The sequence below is a fragment of the Trachinotus anak genome, unplaced genomic scaffold (genome assembly GCF_046630095.1).
Source record: "Trachinotus anak isolate AG129_WGS33_773 ecotype Australia unplaced genomic scaffold, CSIRO_AGI_Tana_v1 ptg000025l, whole genome shotgun sequence".
NCBI lineage: Eukaryota > Metazoa > Chordata > Actinopteri > Carangiformes > Carangidae > Trachinotus > Trachinotus anak.
In genome coordinates this window covers 14,333,527-14,354,345 of record NW_027273876.1, presented here as the reverse complement: position 1 = coordinate 14,354,345, position 20,819 = coordinate 14,333,527, and the positions used below count along the sequence as shown (strand labels likewise).

Genomic DNA, 20,819 nt, shown 5'->3' with positions numbered 1-20,819 from the left:
AGCCTACCATTTAAGCATCTTCATTTATGTAGATATAAATAGAACAGCTCTGTCTACTGGACACATTTTTCGACCAACTGCTTTCACTGCTTTGCACACAGTGTCTATTACATAGCCTATGCATCATATTTCGGGTGAGTGAAGGTATATAAGCGTGTGAGAGTCGCTGAGGGCTTCACTGCAGTGAGCAGATTCATCAGATTCATCAGAGCGAATCCACTCTAGTCCTAGAGGTAACCCTGAGGTGAGTTTCACTGAGGAGCCGCAGACCTTAAGCCGAGACTGCCAGACTCACAGAGTGTGTTTCAGGGCTTCAACATCATGCAACGGGATGTAAATCGAGGAAAGGGCCGCACAGGGCCAGATTCTAAACATCAGAGGCTCAGAGTTTGACTTTGGACTAACTAAGGAACTAAATGGAAAAAAATCTATTTGCCAACCAACCACAGCTGCAAAGGATATTTGATCTTTTGCCTTGGAGGGCTTGGTTTTGGGAAAAAAAAAAAAAATTGGACTACTTTTTCTGATCATTTGTGCCTTGGAATACTCAAAGAGAGGAACTGTCAGATACAATGCATGGCACAATGAAGATTTCATGTAGCTTCGTAATTTTAAAAACTGTAATTTAAGGTGCAGTGAAGAAAGTTAAGGGTTAGATGCAAAGTGTCTGATTTGCTGCAGCTGAAATGACGAAGTGATGACTTGTCCTTTGCTCTCCTCCCTCAGTTAAAAATGGCATTCGCCGGAATTCTGACTGACGCTGACGTCACTGCAGCCCTTGCAGCTTGCCAAGGTAAACCCCACAAACCGTCACCACATACAATATTACAACTTAGGACATCATAGTAGCTACACACTCACAAAATCTTGCACTTTAGCAAATCTGCACTTCAAGAGAAGGACCTGGAGTTCTACATCACTCATTTGTAGCTGAATGTCTTGCTGCAGGATTAAGTTGCTGATGCTTTATCAACAGATAACAGTATAACATGATCACAACTACAACCAGTTCAAAAGCGCCTCTTCCTGCAACTTTTCTGCATCTAACACTGTAAAACTGTCTTTTTAAGCACACCTTGGATGCTGGATCAGTGGTGCAGCGAGCATGCAGAATGTGACTTTAATTTAATTTCTGTATGTCTTAGCAGAAAGCATGTATCCTAATTTGCTCTCAGTGTAGCCACTGTAAGAAAAGCACCTCTGCAGGTTAAGCTAAAATGCTGACTGACAGTCAGAGCACTGATTGAAGATGAATTGCTGCTGCTGCACTTCTTTTCTTTCACGATAAAAGCTTTGCGTGTGCTATATCTACAGTGTCTGATGCGATCGCCTTTCTGTCTCCTCTCAGCTGCCGACTCTTTCAAGTACAAGGAGTTCTTTGCTAAGGTCGGCTTGGCTGCCAAGTCCGCTGATGACATCAAGAAGGCCTTCGCCATCATTGACCAGGACAAGAGTGGCTTCATTGAGGAGGAGGAGCTGAAGTAGGCATCTACTCTTAGATTTCCTCTCAAGCCCCTCGGGGCTCTTGTAGCACAGGGATCATCTTTCGTTGGCCCACAGTGACTTCAGGATGATGTCAGTGCCTTAAAGCATCTGAGAATATTGGGCTACCAGGTGTTCTCCTCAGGAGCAACTCTACACCTGCTATCTCCTCTTGTGTCTCGTGTTGTAAGGTGACATAGACCAGGGGAGGAATCAAAAGGAATTTTTGGCCAAATCAAGTGCAGTACTATTAAATCAGTTCCATAAATCCCAAATGATCCAGAGCTAAAAAAAAAAAAACAAACAAACAAAAAAAAACAACAAGGATCCATTGAATAATCAGGATTTGGAGATGAATTGAAAGATGTTGGTAAAATTAAAACCTTTGAAGCCTATAGATTCAGTGCAGAAAATGTGCAATATTTATCAGCCTAAATCTGCTCTAAAATTCAGCACTAAGTGTTCCTCTATGATCCTGCTCTCCAGGCTGTTCCTGCAGAACTTCTCTGCCAGTGCCAGGGCTCTGACCGACGCTGAGACCAAGGCGTTCCTCAAAGCCGGTGACTCTGATGGTGATGGCAAGATCGGAGTTGATGGTGAGAAAATGTTTCTTTTTTTTCCTCAAAAATGAATCATGTTTAATGGCTTCAAATCAATGTTAAACCAACCCCGCAAGATCTTGCAGTAACACTGGAAATTCTCTGTGTCTTTGTCTCCCTGCAGAGTTTGCTGCCATGGTCAAGGTTTAAATGAATAAACTGACCAACATCTTACTTCACTACACTAAAGGAACAACTTGAGCCAAGACATACTCCTCCTCTCTTCTCCTCTTCCCTCTCACTCTCTCTCAAATCTCCACACCACTTTTATACACTTGACCTTTCACCCCCGACCATAAACAGCCAGCTCCTTCTGTCTCTGGCCGTGCTCACATCTTTGCTGTCCACATTGAATGTACCTGACTAAGTGTATAGCATGGTTGACTTGTGTCTTTTTCTCTCTCTCTCTCTCTCTCTCTCACTTCTGTCGTCGTTTTAGTCTGTGATTTTTGCTTACTTTGAGATCAGTGATGATGTACTTTTGTGGGAAACGGACGGACGATGAGAAAACAATAAAGGTTCTTTTTCAATAACTCAAGTCCGACCCTGGTCTTTAATATGCAGCAGTGAATCAAAGAAAGCCACAAAGAATAGCCTGAAAAATGAAGGTAACACGCTTATGGTTTACACTAAGAAAGGTGAATCTTGCAATAGGAAACGCATTTTACTTAGTAAATCTGATCTAAAGTTAACAATGTTACTTAGGTAAATCCACTAAAAGATAAATCAGACATATACAAAGCAGTTTCTTTTAAAAAGTGCATTCTTAAAGATAATTTTGGAGGCAGCTGATCTCAAACTGTGATAAATTCTACGTTTCGTAAAGCCTGACTACATAACCTTTGCTGAACAATAAGCACAGTGGCTTTCAGTGGGCTATAAATAATGATAAATGCTTAACATTTAGTTTAAAGGCTGCTAATGCTACTAAACCACTGCAACAGCAACACACATGGAAAATAACCAGCCAGTCAAAGCCAGGGAAGTGACTTAGGAATGTGCATTATAGAGAAATATTCACCCTGATTTTGCTAACATTAGTCACCACAAGCTGTTGGTCATACCAGACCAAATAAAACTGTAGCAGCAAAACCCCTCAGTGTATAGACCTGAGCAAGGATTAATTTTATTGCTTATAAATTTAACTTTTCATTTGTAAGAGGAGAAATGTGTTTTCTCTTCCTCCAAAAAGTCATTTAATCACACTTTTTTTTAAAAAAAAGGCCTTTTACACTTTCAACTCAGCACTTTGCTGGGAAGTCATCCTGCTGTGGTGATGCGACACTAGAATAAGATATAACCTCTTAATCTAGACTCTGATGCATAAGCACACTCACACGCACCCAACTCTTGCCCTACTTAATCCAGCTCTCATCTCATACTGTATGAGGTTAAGCTTTAATTCACTCACCCAGCCCCTCTGCCTTGCCCTGCATTGATGGGTGGAAGCCACAAGATGGCGCCTCTAATCTGCCAGAGTCACAAGGGTTTATAGCTGGTTTGTTTTCTGAGTTTCGGGTGAGTATAGTAAGTAGCTGTGAGACTCTACTCTGTTAGTCTAAATCAGAGGTTCACCACATGTGAAATTTAAACTTAAGAATAATGAGATTTATTCCCTTGGTTCTCATTACAAAAAGCCCCCCCCCCCTCCCCTTTCTGCTAATGCTATTAGTGCTGACTGCATTCACCAGAGATGCTGCTGTGTCAGGTGGTTGGAAAGGCTTCCCTCTGCAACGGACCCATCAGTTTAGAGTGGACAGTTGCCATGGTGACCAGGTGCAACACCAAAAAACTCCACCCACACCCTCACCCTTGTGTTACAGCATTTCCAGATGCCAACCATCAAAATACACAAAACTCACCAGAATCTCACCATTGTTGCACATAAGTGAACAGAGATTGATTTAGGTCATAAGTCCGTTGTTTTATATGTGAAAACATCCCTTAAAGCATTTTTGCTTAAGGGAATGTCTTTGGTAAATGTTTTTATTAGATTTTATACTTTTGAGAGACAGTTCTGCTTTTAGTGCACAATCCAGACTAATTTCCATAAAGTTTTTCCTTTTTTTTCTTTTTTTTTTTTTGCTTCTTTTGGCTCAGAGGACAATCTGTGAGAAAATGGTAATAGGGTATATAAGCTCTTTACACTAACTCACTAACTGTTAGATGCCAAAGGTTACTTTTACATGCCTTGTCTTCAGTAAGCAAAATCTAGAGCCCTCTTTCAACTTGTTAAGCAGGCTCATAAGTAAAAATAAAATGCCCCCTAAACAGTTGGACAGCGAGTGTTTGAGCTTAATGTCAGTGCAACACATGATGTGAGATCACTGATGAGGATGACAGTCCCCTGGTGAGTCAGAAGATGATTTATGACCTGCTGCTCCCTATGGTCATCTGAATTTGGGAGATTATTCACTAAAACCAAAGACAGAAAGGGGACCTGATTAAATTTCAGATGTGCATAAGCTCTTACATGCACCTGCAGAGAGAGAGAGAGAGAGAGAGAGAGAGAGAGAGAGAGAGAGAGAAGTGGAAGGGGGAAGGAGGGAGGGAGGGGAGAAAAAGCAGTAGCACGGGGGAAAAGTTGATTGGAGCAAACCCACGGTTATGACAGTGAGGGGGAAAGGGGGAGAGCAGCGTGGAGCGGATGCAAACAGCGAAGGTTAATTGCTCAGGTGAACAGGTGAGCAACTCGAGAAGGAGGCGGCTGGCTGCGGGAACATCCGATCCGCAAGCATCCGTCGGCGCATCCAGCCCGGTGCGTATATAAGCCTGAGCCAGCTGTCGGCAGCCACCACTAAGCCTTACCTGCTGCTGCCGCTGCTGCTGCTGCTTTGGACCTGGACGGAGAGGAAGCCGAGCCAACAGCGGTGAGTCCCACGGCTGCGCAGGGAAGCGCTCGGTGCAGGTGTTGGCCAGGTGCGCCGCCTGCTTGCCTGGGGAGCGGAGCTGGCAGCGGAAGCATCTGTATGGCCTCCACGTTTTTTTTTTTCCAGCGTTGCAGGGGTTTTATTCGAGTTTTTAGAAATTTGAAATTAGAAATTAATTAGAAAAAAAAATGAGTTAGAGGTATTTTTGCCATCACATCCTTCAAATAATCAAGCGATGAATGTTCATAAGCTGTTAGGTCAATAATGCGATTTGTTTTTAGCTCACCAAAATGATTCATTCCTCTAATCTAGATGATGAACATTTTATAAAAACGCTATCTGTACACACACAAGATGGCAAATATGTGAACTCCTCCGGCTTTAAGGGACTGTACTAAAAGGTCAGTAAGTTACAATCTCTTTTTTCCATGAATTTTGCTGTGAAAATATTAAGTTGTTGAAGTTCATCAGCACCAGTGTGACCTGGCCCAGACTGGCCTAAACTTTTGGACTGAGGCTTTATTTATAGGGAGGGAGGGAGAGTCCAGGAAATTCTAATAACACTGTGTGGAGTTTTGCTTTTTTATTAGATAAAATATAAGAAGATTGCTCCTCCACTATCATACCATGCCCCCAGTAATTTTCCTGCAGTCCCTAAATGCCAATTATCTTGTACAACCCAACCAAGCCAATTACGCAGTTCAAGAGCAGCAAATGGTTCCAGTAATTAAGAGGCCACCGTGGGAAATCCAATCAGGAGCACGATAAATCAAGTATGGATCATAGCATAATTAAGTATGAATTAATAAAATAGAATACCCGAGAACACCTAGGCACTAAGGAGTATAGCCAAAATGAATTTTCTAGTTTTGTCTGACATCTCAAATATATTTTTCAAACAATCACTGCTGGGTTTTGATGGGATCATAATATTAACCCAGATACATCTGCAGATGCAAAAAAAAAAAAAAAAAAAAAGTTAATCCATCATGACACAAAAATGGACTGAGTTCAAATCAAAAAGGCTGAAGGTAGGTGAAGAAAATGTGTGTCTGGCAGAGAGAGAGACAGAGAGAGAGAGAGAGAGAGAGAGAGTGAGTATGTGTGAATAATTTACTGAGCTGTCCTTTTACGCTGCAGGACCAACATGTCGCTCACCTCCATCCTTTCAGCTGAGGCCATTGAAAATGCTGTCAAGGACTGTCAAGGTAGTATTTCAACACACACACACACACACACACACACACACACACACCCTCAAACACCTGGACGAATCCCTGCTCTGACTTGATTCAGCAGATGATGCAAATTACATGACTCATCTATCTGTGACTGGAACCTGATGGTGAATACTTTCATGGGATCGACATCTGTAACTTACTTAATTCACACCTAAATTAATAATAAACAATCATCCTGATCTGCAACTGCTAAATCAAACTGATCAGAATCTGTGTTTCATTCAGTCGCTCTCGAAAGGTGAATAATCTTCTCTACGGCTGCATTGTTTTCATTATTATATAGTGTCCTCTCCTCTAAAGTCATATCCAGCTTTAAATGAAGGGTCATGAAACCCGAATTTTGGAAAGGTTTTTAATCATCTTCTTTGTTTTAGTGGAGCCCTGTGTCCTTAAAAGATAGAATCAGGGGTTGAAAATCTCCCACCTGGACAGCAGCCACATGATGTTTTAATCTCCAGCTCCCAACCTGGTGGACCTCATGGCTCAGCTGTAACCCCATTCTTCTGTCTGTCTGTTTTTGTTTTGTTCTTTTCTTCATAATTTTCATTATGTGTCAATATGTTTTCAGCTCCGGACTCATTCTGCTACAAGAAGTTCTTCCAGCTGTGCGGCCTGTCCTCTAAGACGCCAAAGGAGGTCAAAGATGTCTTCCAGATCCTTGATGAGGACAACAGCGGCTACATCGAGGAGTCTGAGCTCAAGTGTGTGACATGACCCTGAGAAGTTCACATTCCTCACCTACAAGCTTTTGTGCCTTTTCCCACATATACAGTAGTACACTAAGTGATGATGTTGCTGTAATTCTTATGTGCCTTACACCCAGGTAGCTATTTTTTTAAAAGCTATTTTAAAAGTAGTCTTCAAAAAGAATAATATTTAAATTCATATACAATTGTGTACTGACTTACAGAGTGACGTATACAGTTTTTGTGTATTTGTGTGTGTGTCTGATAGAAAGACAGAGAGATTTAGTGCGATAAATCACACAGTAGTATTATTTGGATGGCACCATTAAGCCGTCTCCTCATAATCCACGATGGACAAAGTGTTATTGTTGTATCTGTGTTACATAATTCACCTTTGTGTAACAAGAGCTGAGGGTTGAATTATGCGTAATAGGAATTCAAGTGTTTACGTGATTTTAAATGCATCTCTGCGTGAGTCAGTGACAAGTCAACTCAAGACTACAGCAAATATATATATGAAATACTACTTTATATCTTCTTTACGTGTGTGTGTGTGTGTTTAGGTTCTTCCTGCAGCGGTTCGTCCCCGGTGCGCGGACACTGACTGAGGCAGAAACCAAGAGCTTCATCTCAGCAGCTGATGATGACAGTGACGGCAGAATTGGAGCAGAGGGTCAGTGTCAGATTTCTCCGACATTATTTTTAAAACTCTTGATGTATGCAGAAATTATCTCAGTGGTTGGATTAAGTCTCAGTGGCTCAGTGCAGCTTAGAGCACTTTTAGCCCCCTGAGAAAATGCCTTGTTGTCATTGTAAGTTATTAGGCAGACCAGCTAAATTCAAACAGTGCAAACTACCAGGCTTACGCTAAATTAAATATAGGGGATTATTTTAACCTGATGCAAAAGTACATATCGGATGTTATTGGATTGCACTGTCTCAGGCTTCTTTACTTAGAGTGAATAGAGGACTGACTGTAAGAATAACAGGCAGAGGCTCGCAAACTATTTGCATTAGTATTGACAAGCAACACAATTGATAGAAGGAACACAGCAGAGCAATCATTTAAACATTTTACTCTGGAGGGTTGGTTAAAGGCACATTTGAGCTTAGACTTAAAATCATAAAAATGTTTCCTCAGTGTTTATTTGGTGCAGAAAGTACTTGAAACTTGAAATTGGCGTCTTCGGGGTCTTTGTCTAACCATGTTGCTTCAGGTTTGTCAGAGTCATGACCTCCATTGTCCCAATTTTGTCCATCGTCCAGCTACCAGCGAAATCTGATCTCAGCTGTCTTACATAAAAGGATCAAGTCTGTGGACAAATGGATGATTTTTGTCTGTTGCTTTGTCTGGTCACTCAATAAAAGGTCCCAGTGTCACTTTATACACACACGTATAAATTCTGCATAAGGTCGTTGTTGTTGTTGTTGTGATTCATATCCATTTCAACATGCTTTATTTTTCTCTAGAATTCCAGTCAATGGTCCTGTCCTGAGTTCTGCAGATAAAGAGACCTCAAGTCTTCAGGTCCTCAGTCGCCTTCCCACCTCTGGAGTCACAAGATCCCGCAGCGTCCATTCCTCAGATCTTTTCTTTTCTACTAAATTCTGTGTGCATTAATTGTTTTTAAATGACCTTTTGTCCATTTAAAGACAACAGACTTTTGTCTTTCCATTGTGTTGGTCCATGTTTTCTTGTCTGTGCACGTCCTTCCTCTGACAATAAATGAGATAAATAAACATGTGAAAGCATACATTGCCTTTTTATGCCTATCTCTTGGTATTTGTGCGTCATAACAATGAAATTAAGTGGAATTCTTATAAATTAAAATGCAAAGAAATTAAAATTTCATAGAACACAGATGACTTTTAGAGACAAACTGCAGATTAAAGATGGTGACAATGTAACCCATGAATACACAATAGTGTGAGACAGAATACTTATTGATCAATTACCTTAATACAAAGTACAGTAAACAGAAAAAAAAAACCTAAATCAAATCAATATTTGCTCTGACCACCCTTTGACTTTAAAGCAGCACCAGTTCTCCTCTGCACATTTGTATAGCGCCTAACCTAAAATATATTCAACTAACTAATTTTATTTGGGTATTAGTTTTGTTAGGGTTTTTGAATGTTTAGATTTGTTCATAAAATATACACATATATAAGATAAAAAGTAGATTGATTTGACAGTAAATGTGGGGAATAATTTAAGCAAAGGACTGAACAGAGATTAAAGTTACAGTTGTCCTCTCAATAGTATGTACCTAGCATATAACAGAATTCAAATAGACAGTGTCACTGGGTATTGTGCCATCAGTTCCCTGACCCACTATCCCCAATGTGCAATGCAGATCTGCAGGAGGATGTAATCAAATGCAACTACAAACAAGACGAGGCACAGGACAAAGTGAAATTGAAACCAAGAAAGTGTTTACGTCAGCGAAGATGAAGAAACATTGGGGGAGATTTGTTCAAAAATCCTTCTTAATTGAAATGAAGAGTGTCATCATAAGCCCCAGTGTAACCTCTGTAAAATCAGCGCCTGACACCCAAACTCTAGCTGACTGAAAAGACAATATTCACTCAATAAAAATATCTTGGTCCTTAAATACAACAGATATCAACAGTTAACGACACCCTCATGTTCACTGTGGGAACCAGGAACCTTTACTTGGCTTGAAGCTGCTGTTACCCCGAACACTTGCGCTTGTGACACCGCGCTGTCAAAAGCAGGAAGTTAAGAATGTAAAGTATAATGCGGCGTCTCCTCTCATTGATCTCATTTCCTCATTTTTATTTTAATTTACGCTGTCTGTAACCACGAGCACCTGGACGTGTTGTGTGTATTCTCTGTAAGGTGAGTGTTGTTCGTCGTGTTGTTCCGTTACCATTACGGGTCACTGAGTTTTCTTCAGTCACAACTCAACTGCTAGCAGAGCCAGCTAGCCCGCTAGCTGCCCTGTCAGACTGCCTTCACCTCGGCTGGTTGTTGGCTCGGTAACCGTCAGTGGGAAGCATTTGTGCTCGTTAACTGACGGAGCCACAGACGCTACTCTCTGCGTTTAATTTATTGAGTTATCGTTCACATAAACAGCTGTTGTGCGAAGACACCGAGGTGTTCTCAGCTCAGCCCGCAGAGACTTTACCGGTTGAACGACGGCGGGCGGCGTCGCTAAATGTACAATTATCATATGTGGACACAGTGACAAAACTGTAAAACGAGGCGAAAAGCATCGAGGAACAGTTGTTCGAGTCCGCACTGAGCTTTGTCGTCCACTGAATTGATCTAACGCTTGTGAACTTACTTTCAACTTAAAACCCCAGATACGATTAAATGCTGATTGTCGTAGTTAAGCTGAATGACACTGTGGTAAATTGCTGGACCGACATTAATAAACCCTACATTAACCAGGTTTAGTACTTTTGCTTTTGATATCAAAGTGTATTTTGCTGATAAAACTTACACTCACTTGCCAGTTTATTAGGTACCATTACACATAGGTATAACTAATAATGTAATACATGAGCCCTGTAATAAATTCTGTATGCATGAAGATTATAATATACTAAGACTGATCCACCGTTTCAGTACTGTGCATCTTTAGTATAAATGCCCTCTTTGCTTCCAACTTTGACCGTCTGCACATCAGTTATTCTCTGTGTGTGTACGCATCAGTTACTTATCGGTTAATTATTGTTATGGGAAGATTTGCCATGCTTAAGTATGTGATGTGTCTTCACTCTGCAGGCACACGGCATGCTAACCAAACTGTCTTTGGAGCAAAGGAAATCCAGACACAAGTTACACTAATGCTGATGATTAGGTAAAGATGACACATGTCTGACATTGATGTGAGCTGGACGAAATCTGGAGGCCTCTTCGTGTTTAGCTCTTTATTAACTTTCTCTTTGTGTTTCTGTTACAGCCCCAGAATGGCCTCAGGAATGCAAGAGAAACAGTACACGCCATCTCTGCTTAATTTTTTCATTTATAACCCTACATTTGGACCACGGGAAGGAGAGGTGAGCTTGACTCACAGAGGAAGTATTTTTAACTTAATAGTCATTAAGAAAACTTTTTACAGGGTAATTACATTGCTAATACATCAAGTTTTTTTTTTTTTAGGAAGAGAAGAAGATTTTGTTTTACCACCCCAGTGATGTTGAGAAGAATGAGAAGATCCGAAATGTGGGCCTTTGTGAAGCCATTGTACAGTTCACCAGGTACGGATCTTAATACTGTACTTTAAACAGAAACAGAGAATAACTTCAGTAGCAGTTTCACCCCTGACATTTTACTGACACATTTTTAGCCGATTGTCTCGTCTGGGTGTGTGTCTCCTTGCTTTTCACTGTCTTGCAGGACTTTCTGTCCAACAAAACCAGCTAAATCTCTGCACACACAGAAGAACCGGCAGTTTTTCTTTGAGCCTGAGGACAATTTCTGGATAGTCATGGTATTTTAAAGGCTTACATGTACAATCGCTGTTCGGCATTTACTGTTTGTGTAGACTTTGTTGATCTTCTTAGGAATGTAATTTAGCTCTACCTTGCTAATCCCTTTTTATTTGCTATTCCTCAGGTGGTTCGAAACCCAATGATAGAGAAACCAAACAAAGATGGTAAACCTCCCACAATAGAATATCAGGAAGAGGAAATACTTGTGAGTACACGGAGATACTCCTGGATGTCTTCTTTTTTTTTTTTTTTTTTTTTTTTTCCTTAGCAGTTTTACATTTTACTTACCATGCCATCTTGTCTTTGTAGGATACTGTTTATGGTGCAGTTGTAAGACAATGCTACAGTATGTACAAGGTCAGTTCCACTAGTATGTTTTAGATTATATTATCTGTAATGCTTTTAACAGCTTTGTTCTTTTGGATATGTTTTTTTAATAAAGAGTCCACCTGTTCTAAAAGCCATATGGTGACCCTCCTACCTTCCCTTGAACTACCAATTTACGGCTTTTATATTGCAAAAAGAATATTTTCGTAATAATGATTATTTTCCCTATGCTGTAGCTCTTCAATGGCACGTTTGGCAGAGCAATGGAAGCTGGTGGAGTGGAGCTGCTCACTCAGAAGCTTGAAAAATTCTTCTACAGGGTAAAAATGTGTCCACGTCTTACTTTGTTGCTAGGTGGATGTGTATATTGAGACCTTACTTTGACGACATGATTCATTCTAATATAATAATACACATACAGTTGTATATAAAATGTCACTCAAGCCTGAAGTAAGTGTTTTCACTAAGTCTGGCCTTCACTGATGATATTTGGACATAGATTTACTGTTGTGTTTCTTTGTTGATACTCATGTCACTCAAAACTTGAAAAGAAGTTTGCTGTCTCGGCTGATTTCTTAATAATTATCTCTCTACATTAGCGCTTCTTCATGCTTCTGTCAACTCACTGGAACGACGCAGCTCTAGGCAAAACACAAAGTATAAAAAATTCATTTCTAATTAGGGAATACCCTTCTTAAGTTAACACAGGTTTCCCTCTCCACCATGTAACTCAAAGACAGGGAGAAAGAGAGAGGCTGTGGTGTGCGTATCAGAGGTCGAATGTCAGTGCTTCTCTGCTTCAGGGTGATGCAAGCGTCTGTGCAGAGTCCCAGTCACAGAGTTTCTTATTCCGCTCTCTTTATTGCATTGTAAGGAGGCACTTGTAGACGTGTAAACTAACCCTTTTCTCCTTACCTTCTCCTGTGTCTTTTCATTTTCATTGTGTGTGTGTGCATGTGTGTGTGCATGTGTGTGTGCATGTGTCTGTGTGTGTTCATTCTGGGGTTTCCAGTATCTGCAGACTCTCCACTTGCAGTCCTGTGACCTGCTGGATGTGTTTGGAGGCATCAGCTTCTTCCCACTGGACAAGATGACCTACCTGAAGATCCAGTCCTTCGTCAACAGGGTGGAGGAGAGCCTCAGCCTGATCAAATACACGGCCTTCCTGTACAACGACCAGCTTATCTGGTACACACCCAGTGCTCGTTGAAAATTTGTTCTAAACTGTATGTGCCTGTTCCTGACATCCACCATCTGTAAGATTTCATGGTTCCCACAGTCTGATATAAAAATCAAAGCACTGGCATCAGCAAACATCATGGCATGCTGGATAAACAGAGGTGGCTTTAAACGCGACGTCTAATCCTCTTTGCGGTTTACGTGCCCCCGACATGTCACTTGCCTTTAATTGTGCTGTGAGCCACCGGGCTCTGTGTGTAAGCACCGGGGGGATTATGTGATTGCTAATGAAACGCCTTGAGAGCAGTGTGATCTTTCATTGTCAACTGTCAATAGACAAACAGAGGAGCTGTTTAAATATTGTCCAAATAAAGCAGCTGCATTGTGTGCTTTCATGCTCTGCTATAGAGGATTCATTGTCACATGTTTACAACCATTGCCTAACTGTAATTATCACCAGGAGACACTTTGTTCATCTCGCTGTAACATCCAGCTCATGATGCAGAACACAACTTGCAGCACGCTGAAAAAAACACAGTCACACATTTTAGTTTTGCAATTTTTGCACGGTCTGTTGTGAAGAGATGTAAAGGTTTCACTTTTTGGTTTTGTCTGCAGGAGCGGACTGGAACAAGATGACATGAGGATCCTGTACAAGTACCTGACCACCTCGCTGTTCCCCAGACACTCTGAACCAGAGGTGAGGAGAGGGGAGTGCACAGTGAACAGTGTTTGTGTAGAATGGAGGACAGAAGCTAGCACCTCCTCTCCTAAACACCCTAACATGCCTAACTAGCACTTCCTATGCATTTTCGGTGCACTTCTTTATTTGATCTCCTTGCAGTTACTTAACAAATAACTTAACGGATTTAGTACTTGCGCCAAGATTCCCTACTGCATTGAAGATTTAATGATGTCGCTTTGGACAAAAAGTGTCATCCACATGAGTAAATGTAAAATACTAATGTAAAATGTGTGCGTGCTAATGCTGCTGATGCTAAGCTTCCCCTCTCGTCATTTTATAAAGTTTTATCTTTACAACACTTAGATATAGTTTAATTGTTAATGCAATGTTTTTTTGTTGTTGCAGAAAATTGGCCAAACATAGATGAACATATTTGATGTTGGTTTCAACCCTTGATCATAAACTCAAACTTGAACATCACATGGATGAAACACATTAAACAATGTAATACGTTCTACTGTAAGGGGTTTATTATATTAATCATCCAGACAGAGTGTACAAGGGAGCTGACCTAAAGACAAGCCATGAGTAGAACTTTGAAGCAATGGCACACATTTGCTCTTTAACCTTTTTGTCCTTTTCTCATTATTGTCTTCTCTCCTCTTAGTTGGCTGGCAGGGACTCTCCTCTGAGGCCGGAGGTTGCAGGGAATTTGTTGCACTATGGAAGGTAAGTTGCTGTATGTGTATCTGTGCACCCACTTCCTCAGCACAGGATGGGATCAAAATGAGAGCACAGTTTGGATTTAGTTTCAATGTTTGTTTGTCTTGCACCAGTAGAGTGAGCATTAAGCTTGAGCAATGAGCTTTGCTTGTAGTCAACCAAATTAGATAAGGCGGGAACTCCCTTGGCTAATGGTACATTCTGTTTGAACTGGGAAGTCAGAATTTCCAAGTTTCCAGACAGAAATTTCTGTTTAATTTAATAATAACTGGAAGGCCCCCTGAAGTCAGATTTCCGATTCAGAACGTCGGAGCAACCTCACCATCCCCACCTAAAAATTCAAGATGGGTGCGCTGTGCATCAAAAAAAGTGAAAGCTGTGGTAATACACTGTTTATTAGCATTTCTCTCTTATTTGTGTCTCATTTAATCAGTTGTACACACAGTACTGTCCAACTTCCATCTTTGGACATGTTGCTACAGTGTTTGTATGCACAAAATACCACATAATGCATTGTTATGAACTGTTATTGCATAACAACAAACAAGCAACAACAATGAGCTTCTAGCTTATTGTACTGGAACCCGTTCACCTCGGGGGTGACATCATTCCCAGCTCCAACACCAGAGGTAATTAGAAGGCAGCATAACACGTTGTTGTCAAGCATCAGAGCAGAGGGTAGAGCATCACTGGTGGGAAAAATCTGCCTTCTCTTCGGTTTCAATGTGAATATGTAACTTGAGGAAGTTTGCTCAGGAATTTACTGTTTGACAAAACTTGTGTCTGTATGCTGTTTGCTGTAATTAGTGTTCAAAGATGAAATGGGGCTGCTGCAGTAGTACAAGTCTGACTCCTGATGACCTTCCATGGGACAGGATTTTACTGCTGTACCTGGATGACACACTAGAACGTAAAGACTACTTGGTGAAGACCAGAAAAGTCATTGTAAAATATATAGAATATAAAAGATTGCAGCTGCTCTTGGAGATCCATGCAGGCAAAGCAGCACATAGAAAAGACACATTTAACACAAAGACATGTCTTCCAATGCAAATAGTCCCACTTAACATTAAATGGCATCCATGGATTCCAGTGTATTAACAGCACAACAGTGAATTCCTTGTTCAGCTTGTGATCTTATCGCTTGGATCAGTCTCAGAGGACTGAAGCTTTAACAACTTCTGATTCATTTTAGAACTAAGGAAAAAGATTTGTCCTTTTATGATTAAACTAGAATTACCACCTGAGGGTTGTATGCCTCAGTCCAGTTGCAGTTAATTAGGTGGTAGAATTCATCATGAGGGGAACATGAATGACATGAATAGCAAATTTCATGGCAACTCATCCAGTAGTTGTCATGACCTTTCACTCTGAACCACAAATGTGAACTTCATGATGGCTACACGTCAGTAGGAGTCATCCCCTTGGTATCATGTATATACAGAATTTCATAGTAATCTATCCAGTAACTGTTGAGAAATTTCATTGTAGATTCAAGTGGTGGACTGACCAACTAACGTTAAACAAAATACTGAGAACTTTAACCACTCCCCAGAACAACCACCTTCGCGCCAAAATGACCGCTCTGTCCACAGGACACCTCATAAGACGACAGATTCACATGAATGTTCTGGGTACATTCATGCTCCCAAGAGGCTAAGTTCTTGATTTTAATCACCACGTGGCCTTTCCTCCAGTCAGGTTAACCATCCACCATCAGGACAAACCTAATGTTTTCAGTTCCACTGCTCTTCGCGCTCTTTTTTCAATCAGCATCACAGCTCTTTGGGGTTCCAGTGAGCCTCTCCTTTTTCAGTCTCATTTGTAATGAGTCTGTCAGATAACCCTTGTAACTTTCACACCTGTTTTCTAAATATTTACTCAGCTGAGCACTTCTCTGTTCTCTCCAGGTTTCTGACAGGACCTACCAATCTTAAAGATCCAGAGGCCAAATTCCGATTTCCAAAAATATTTGTCAGCACAGGGGACGGCTATGAAGAGCTGCATCTGATTGTTTATAAGGTATGGTTGAGGAAACATGTTCTACTCTGTCGTGACAGTCCACAAACTCAATCTCTTGATTCATTCATACTCATACAGAAGTATTTTAATGTATTAAAATAGGGGGAAGTTGTTATTCATTTTTTGGATGATTCTCATAATCTGTGACAGAAGGGTTTGTTTATGAACATTAGATTTAGGATGAATGCCACTGCTCTATCAAATGATATGGATTTTTGGGATTAGACAGCAGAGTTTTAAAATGATGAAGTACCTCCCATAATGCTTATCATCACGTTAATGTAATTTCTAACCTGTGTGACCTTGATTCTGCATTTAACCTGCACTGATCTGCTCTTCTTCAGGCGATGAGCGCTGCCGCTTGTTTTATGATCAGTGGTAAGTGTGAACCCACATACTTACCAATTGATTTCCTAAAATTATGTTCTATTATTCTAGTATTTTATAGTATTTTGGCCATTTCGCTGCTCAAAATATTAAATTTTTCCATCCCTTTCCAGCTTCTGTGGAGCTGACGAGGGAGTTCTGTGAACAACTGGACGGCTTGGTGGGCCCTCAGCTTACCTTGCTGGCATCTGATATATGCGAACAGTTCACCATTAACCGCAGGATATCAGGGTCAGTTGAGAATCCACCCCTATCCTGATTTGTAACTCACTTCCCTGTGAAGTTAGCTTGTTCTTGTTTGTCACTTCTACCTGGTGATACTATAATTGGGTCAGCATCACTTTACTAATAACACAGGGGAAGTCCTGTTTCATATTACAGGAGCATCATAATGCAGTATGAGGAACTTACTGTGCAGCTGCCTTATAGCGTGTCAGCACAATTTCCTTGGTTTGAATACAAATCTTGTTTTGTCTGTTCCCTCTTTCTCTTTCCCTATAGCTGTTGCTTCTGTCTAATTGTGGCTGCAACTGATGATGAAATAATTACCAATGTTTGTTTCCACCATTAGTCACTTTAATTTAGAAACTATGAAAAAGAAATGGTGGGAATAGGCCAGTAAATCCGCACATTTGAAGAGCTGCAACAAGAAATCATAATTTGAATTACTCAAAACTGATATCACTTACCAATCAATGAATTTTTTTCTGTGTGGTTGACTAATTGGTTAAGTAATTGTCCCTTTCAGCACCATATCAAATACATGGAAAAACTCTTTCTTGATACGTGTCAGAAAGAATCAAACAAAGGGGCCAGAAGGTTATGATTGGGCTCCTTAAGCAGGTCATTCAAGAGCTTTGGTTTTAACTCTAACTGTACATAGGACCAGTCGGCAGGTTCTTGTCTTTCTGCTTTAGTAGGAAGTTCAGTGCTGTTATGTCTTTGGTGATTACAGGAGCCATTGTTTCTCATCAGTTTGCGTTGAGTCCTTTGTATTAACTCTACCTGGCTGGCAGTGGTAGACGAGACTCTGATACCATTAGATATCGTCATGGCACTACTTAGGGGTAACTCAAGCAGTTTAGCTTTAAAGACTGGCATCCTGGCCTGCGCTCCTTTAACCCCAACAGTTCACTTCAGATACGCCCTGGCCTGTAATCTAAGACTGGACTCCCTGGCCAGGACAATTCGATGGGCTCCTTTTTAATCACTCTAGTGAAGAATCCACTGAATAAATAATGCCGCCTTAAATTCCTCAGCTGGCATCCAGGTCTGTGTCCTGATTCGGCCTGAGGGACTGCAAATAATTACATACACCATCGATAAAAATCAGTTGTACGGCCCACTTGAATACATACACACACACTTCCAAAGATACATTTACAGCACTGTTACCGCTCTCAGCTCCTCTCAGGGTGGGTGGACAGTGGACTAATTGAAATGCAGAACTTGCTTCTTGGTGGATGTTATCATCCAAAGTGATTTGGCTTTACTGTATCATTTATTAGCAATGTGTGTTTACAGAATGGTCTGTCTCAGAGAGACCTGACCTCTTTAACCTGGCCATACAGGGGCCAAGGCTCCTGCTTAAGTGTTAAAACACAGTAGCGAGATGTGGCATTCATCCAGATCGTCCCACAGATCATCACACAGAACAAATTAAAGTCACCATTACAATGCAGGCCGGTCCTTGTTTTTCACAAGCACTGGGTAAAAAGATGAAAGGATTATTTAATCCTAATAGTGACTGAATATGTTTTACTTAATTATGATTTTTTTTTAAATTTCTTATTTATCTCTTCTTCCTTATTGTGTCCATTCAGGCCAGAGAAGGAGCCCCAGTTTAAGTTCATCTACTTCAACCACATGAACCTGGCGGAGAAGAGCACCATCCACATGAGGAAGACTGCCAGTGTTTGCCTCACCTCTGTCCATCCTGACCTCATGAAGATCCTGGGAGACATCAACTGTGACTTCGCCAGGTACATTAGACAAAATTGGCTTTGTAAAATTGTAGCTGTATTTATCTTCACCAAAGGCCTCCAGGTATCTGTTAAAGAATTTTCAGCTTGGTGCCAATGCTTATGTTCACAGTAGAAACCAAAGAGTAGATTAAATTGGTTAGTTTTAGTTATGAAAACTTTCTTTTTTGTCAGTGTTAGAAGATACTATGACAGCAGGAGGCCATTTAAACTATCTTCAGCTCTGAACAGCAGCTGTACAGTACTTTCAGATTTCACAAACCCAGGAAATTAAATGTGTAAAACCACAAACTCTCAATCTTTTACCTTCAATATCAGCGCAGCTGTGTCATTTTCATACATAATGTGATGCTCCTGGGAACTTTGTAAACTTACTATCTTGTGAAGCAGTCATGAGACTCTGGTCATGTGAACATCCCATTTTCAGTCTGTGGGACGTACATTGGCATCGACATTCCCAGTATCAATATCAGTTCCTGTTTTTGTGCAGATGATGTGTAGATGCTGTTTGTCATCTTATCTTGTCAGCAGATTCAAAACTTACTCACCATACTATTTCTGTAATTAAATATTGTTTTTTAGGTAATTACATATGGCTCTCTTTATGTGTTTTTATTTATATTGTAGAGGTATATGTATAGGTAAATACATAACCTTAGTTAGCCTTAAATATGATTCTGTCTGCGTCTCAGGGTCGATGAAGATGAAGAAATCATCGTAAAAGCAATGACAGACTACTGGGTAGTCGGCAAGAAGTCAGACCAGAGAGAACTGTATGTGATCCTGAATCAGAAGAATGCCAATCTGATTGAAGTGAACGGTATGTCTCCACCACCTGGCGAAGAGTAAATCTGTGTCATTGCCACCACAATAGACAATCTGCCTTGATGCTTAATCTCCACTTCACCTCTAATGCCCTTCTATCTTTTCTCTTCCACAGAGGAGGTTAAGAGGCTTTGTGCAACGCAGTTCAACAACATATTCTTCTTGGACTGATGGAGCAGAGAAACCGTTTCATCACACTAAAAACTGTCAGTGTTGCAGGGTATCATGACAGCATCAGCGTAATGCAATAATTGCATTGTAAAATAAAAAATATAATAAAAAGCTTTCTCACCAAGTTTTTTTTTTTTTATTTAACCTACAAAAATTGTAATTTCCTCTTGTAATTATGTGTAAAAATCCAGATTTTTACTGTACATTTACCTTATTTTGCTTTCATTTGTACTTTGTACATACTTGTAGGATTTTGTTAACTGTTTATTTGATTTCTTTCAAAATACAATTTGTTCATGCATATTTTTTTTTATGAACACATCATGAGAAAATTAATTTAAAGACTGACATGCACAGAACAGTTTAGTCCAGGTTCCTTTGATCAGTAATAGTTTTCATAGTTGTCATCATGTCAAAAATATTGTGGTTTGTAAACAACTATGCTAACTTTAAATAAATTAAGAATTAATTTTACTCAGTGTAAGAAATGTCTTTTCATTAATTTTTTTGTTTTGTTTTGATGAACAACAGTAAATAAAGGTTTTTGACAGTCTATGAAATAGCAACATCCGTTGGGACACTTTTTCACATCAGAAAAATAAAAATGGATTCTGATTAGGACACCGAACTACTACATTTTATGTCAAAAATCATAAGATTTGGCTTGCTTTTTTATGATAGTTTTTACCTGTGGGTATTTAGTTATTTATTTATTTTCCTGTGCATATATCACTACACAAAGAAAACACATTTTTGATTTTCATTTGATCAGATTTTCATAATGTGTAATTAGAAGTTTCAGACACATGGACTGATTAGATGATGACAGATATTGGCTGTTTTAGGGCTAATTAAACTAAATTATTGTGAGGGATCCCAGAATTTCTAGCACTATCACAACCCTAAGCTCATGCTACGGTTTTATCATATAATAATAATAACAATGTAACAAGGTAACCTTATACCCCAGGCCAAAGAATGTTTATTTGAATCAGAATTGCATCCCAATTCATAATAACTAGGTATCCCTTTTGTCAAGACAGGATAAAGTACAGAAAAAAAAGTAAAATGAGATTTAATATGGCTGCAATACAGTATATATACCATAGGTTTATTGTAAAAATAATAATAATAATAATAAATTTAAAAAAAAATATATATATGTATATATATATA

General features: G+C 40.0%; 3 protein-coding genes across 5 annotated transcripts; all 3 read left to right on the top strand.

The window, feature by feature from the left end:
• Nucleotides 1-151: 151 nt before the first annotated feature.
• pvalb3 (parvalbumin 3) lies at nt 152-2,619 on the top strand. The gene is made up of 5 exons (XM_071462330.1): nt 152-244; nt 727-793; nt 1,349-1,481; nt 1,969-2,078; nt 2,206-2,619. The coding sequence occupies exons 2-5, from the start codon at nt 733-735 to the stop codon at nt 2,229-2,231; spliced, it is 330 nt and encodes a 109-aa protein (XP_071318431.1). The 5' UTR covers nt 152-244; nt 727-732; the 3' UTR covers nt 2,232-2,619.
• Nucleotides 2,620-4,818: 2,199 nt separating this feature from the next.
• pvalb9 (parvalbumin 9) lies at nt 4,819-8,509 on the top strand. 3 transcript variants are annotated; one of them, XM_071462331.1, is made up of 5 exons: nt 4,819-4,951; nt 6,092-6,159; nt 6,761-6,893; nt 7,442-7,551; nt 8,349-8,509. In XM_071462331.1, the coding sequence occupies exons 2-5, from the start codon at nt 6,099-6,101 to the stop codon at nt 8,372-8,374; spliced, it is 330 nt and encodes a 109-aa protein (XP_071318432.1). In that variant the 5' UTR covers nt 4,819-4,951; nt 6,092-6,098; the 3' UTR covers nt 8,375-8,509. The 3 variants fall into 3 exon arrangements, with proteins under 3 accessions (XP_071318432.1, XP_071318433.1, XP_071318435.1); XM_071462332.1 differs by lacking the exon at nt 4,819-4,951 and adding an exon at nt 5,216-5,352; XM_071462334.1 differs by lacking the exon at nt 4,819-4,951 and adding an exon at nt 5,646-5,724.
• A 1,085-nt stretch (nt 8,510-9,594) lies between these two features.
• ccz1 (CCZ1 homolog, vacuolar protein trafficking and biogenesis associated) lies at nt 9,595-20,117 on the top strand. Its single transcript, XM_071462327.1, has 17 exons — nt 9,595-9,741; nt 10,633-10,708; nt 10,811-10,907; nt 11,011-11,108; nt 11,248-11,341; nt 11,467-11,547; nt 11,652-11,699; nt 11,906-11,989; nt 12,682-12,857; nt 13,467-13,548; nt 14,201-14,262; nt 16,167-16,278; nt 16,623-16,656; nt 16,779-16,896; nt 18,489-18,647; nt 19,340-19,467; nt 19,588-20,117. The coding sequence occupies exons 2-17, from the start codon at nt 10,695-10,697 to the stop codon at nt 19,641-19,643; spliced, it is 1,443 nt and encodes a 480-aa protein (XP_071318428.1). The 5' UTR covers nt 9,595-9,741; nt 10,633-10,694; the 3' UTR covers nt 19,644-20,117.
• The last annotated feature ends 702 nt before the right edge of the window (nt 20,118-20,819 follow it).